The 3,029-nt window shown below is 35.3% G+C and overlaps 1 protein-coding gene across 1 annotated transcript; it reads left to right on the forward strand.

Annotated features, from left to right (window-relative positions):
* Positions 1-728: 728 nt before the first annotated feature.
* Positions 729-2,226, forward strand: LOC145914233 (serine/threonine-protein kinase/endoribonuclease IRE1-like). The gene is made up of 3 exons (XM_083002029.1): positions 729-970; positions 1,225-1,449; positions 1,878-2,226. The coding sequence occupies exons 1-3, from the start codon at positions 875-877 to the stop codon at positions 2,115-2,117; spliced, it is 561 nt and encodes a 186-aa protein (XP_082858155.1). The 5' UTR covers positions 729-874; the 3' UTR covers positions 2,118-2,226.
* The last annotated feature ends 803 nt before the right edge of the window (positions 2,227-3,029 follow it).

The following is a 3,029-nucleotide window of genomic DNA, read 5'->3' on the forward strand; positions in this document are numbered from 1 at the left end:
TTGTTAGATATTTTGGTTCCTTTGAAAAGGTAAAAAAAGTTAAAAGTTAACAATTAGCGTTCGTTGTAAACCATATTCTTTTTTTCAGGGTATTTGTCTGTATTTTGTCATAGAACTATGCGAGGGAGATGTTGAAAAAGTATTTTCTATTTGTTAAAATGTGTGTGTATTGTTCCTTAAATTAAAATTTATTTAGTGGGTGTCCTGCCAATGTGGAAAAACAGAAAACCCGATAAATGTGGAGAATGGTTTAAAAATGGAAGTCAATTACTTGGAGTATTTTGATGTCACTGCACACGAAATTATTCGACAGTCGATTACTGGTTTAAAGCATCTTCACGGAATGGGCATAGGTTGTATTTCTGATTTTCTGATGATCATTTTTACCTGCGTTACATATGTAACTGTATTAAAACATTACAGTCCATCGTGATATCAAACCAGGAAATTTCCTCCTTAAAAAGGATATAAGAGGAAAAGTTTGGATCAAGGTCACAGATTTTGGGTTGAGTCGAAAACGGAGTCACGATCAATCGAAGAATTGTACGAAAGCGGCGGGAACCGCGTCTTACATGGCCCCGGAATGTTACGGCGACAACATCGAGCCCGTATGTTCAAACTTTTCATGAAAACGTAATTTATAAATTCTAAGTTTTTTCAGAAATTTTGGAGCGATATATTTGCACTGGGTGGTTACATTCATTATGTTTTCACTCCTGGTAAATATATGTTTGGAGATGAACCTTTCCTACACGAGGCAAATATTCGAACCAAGGAACCACCAACTTTCAAGTATTTACTTGGTTCTGAAAACACACAGACTGTACATATTACAGCGGAACAAAGAATTACAGCCTGCGACTTGGTCAAAAAAATGGTATCTTATGATGTGGAAAAACGACCAACTTTGGAGGAAGCTGAAAAACATCCAGCACTGTGGGAAATTCAAAGAAAAAACAATTTTTTTGAGGTAAACTGCGTGTGGCATAGGCGGAGACAGAAATACCCGTTTATCGTTAACTGGCTTATGGTCAATAATAAACAGTTGTAAAGTACCATTAACTCCACTGAGGCATCGTTTGTGAACACACTAAAAATTGCTACAAAGCTGAGGTTGAACATTACTGCCAGGAAAAGTGATACGAACATTACTAACAAGTGTAATCAACTCATTGATGGACTAATATTGAGGGATATCTCATATAAATTAGCTGTCGTTTTCAGGAAGTTCATGAAGTTGTTGACAAAGATATAAAATCTGGCAAAATAACCAAGGAAGCTTTCAATGAATATAACAAAGAATACCTGGAGGACAAACAATATTCTGACGAACCTCAGAAAGCAAAGTTCGACATGGAAAATTACGAATTACCGACAAAGTTAACCAAAAGTTGGGGTGACAAAACTTGCCGCGGAATCGAAGACATCATTCGCAAAATGCGTAATAAGGTGTGAACTGGAGTATTACCAAGTACAAAAACATTCTAGAATCCAACAAATCACGAATCGTCAAAAAATTGAGACAAAATGCAATAAAAAACATCATTGAAAATTTGTTAGATTATTTTCATTTACTTTCTGTTGAATGCTTCAAAGATTCAAGGCGAAACTAAAAACACGTTTTTTACACAATAGTTTGATATTTCCGAATATTCGAATTCGTGTCGCCCTTATGGTTATTTAAAAAAATTGTTTGTAGTACAATCTTGGCAATTAGGACCGGTGGCCTCTGTTTATTGAACTTTTTTTTTTCCAAAAAAAACAGTAACAAAAAATTAACACGACAAAATATACCCAGTTTAAGAACCCCTGCTCCACGTGGTAAACTCTCTATTTTGTCTCCCGTGCAGCTCATCATTATTTCTTTGTTCGTACAGCTTACTCACGAAAAGAAGCTTTCGGTAAAAGAACAAGAAATTTTAAAGATGGCAGACAAGCAAGAGTTTTTCAACCTATTCATTGAACCCATTCCTCAGATTCTTATTCATTGCTACGATTTCCTTCGTGGTCATGAAAGAATGGCGGAATTTTACCCTAAACACAACAGTGACGAAGAGCAGAAGGCAGGAGGGGAAGAAATGAACGAAAATTCTTCTACAAGACAAAATGTTATTTAAAACGAACATTCCTGTGGACTATAAGCTAAACCCTGAATGTACATAGTACTTCAATTACCCCTGTGCTGAAAATGATTTTACTGTTTTTTGTTAGTTTTTGTAAAAATGAAGAATGTTTCGCATTTAACGCCCATTTTTTGTTTGTGTTCTGTAACTTTAAATTGCATGAAATTTTGCAGGCCTAAATTATTGACAATTATGTACTCACATGTTACGTATAAATATGTACAGGCCAATTATTCTAATTGCATAAATTGATGAAAAGTATTAGGACATGTTCGTTTTCGGCGTAACTGTTTCTACATCCTCTATATTAGTGTTGTCTTTAAGTAGAGTCTACCCTGTTTGGCCGTATGAGCAATGTCCTGTCCTTCTGTGTTTGAAGTGGTGTAAATAATCTACGCAAATTCCCTGCTATCTTATACAACGCTCAAAACCCCGTGTATTTAAACGCTGGCCCGAGGTGCCTTCTTTCTCCTTAATAAATAGTAGTTTGCATTTCATTGTTTTCTATTTATAACATTTTAGCTCAGATTGAAAGGGTTGCCAGCTGTTAGTTGTTTTGAAACTTGATAGGGTCCGTAGTAGCAAAAAGGTTTAGAACCATTGACTAATAAGTGCTGCTTGCTTTGGGACTAAACCAAACGGAACAGAGATTTAACACAAACGTCAAAACTTCAGTTGGTACAGGATGAAGATTGATTGTAATAAGCGACATGACGGAAATCCATAATAACTACTTCCATTTTTGTTTCATAACCATCTGTAGGCATTATATACAATATTGTGTTAAGTGACAAACAATCAACAGGGAATATGTTATGTTGACAATTAACAGCTTAGAAGAATGAATAATAACGAAAAGTAGGCTATATAGACCATGTCGCAATAATTAAGTGCGTATAGTTGATG

This window comes from Ascidia mentula, chromosome 9, assembly GCF_947561715.1.
Source record: "Ascidia mentula chromosome 9, kaAscMent1.1, whole genome shotgun sequence".
NCBI lineage: Eukaryota > Metazoa > Chordata > Ascidiacea > Phlebobranchia > Ascidiidae > Ascidia > Ascidia mentula.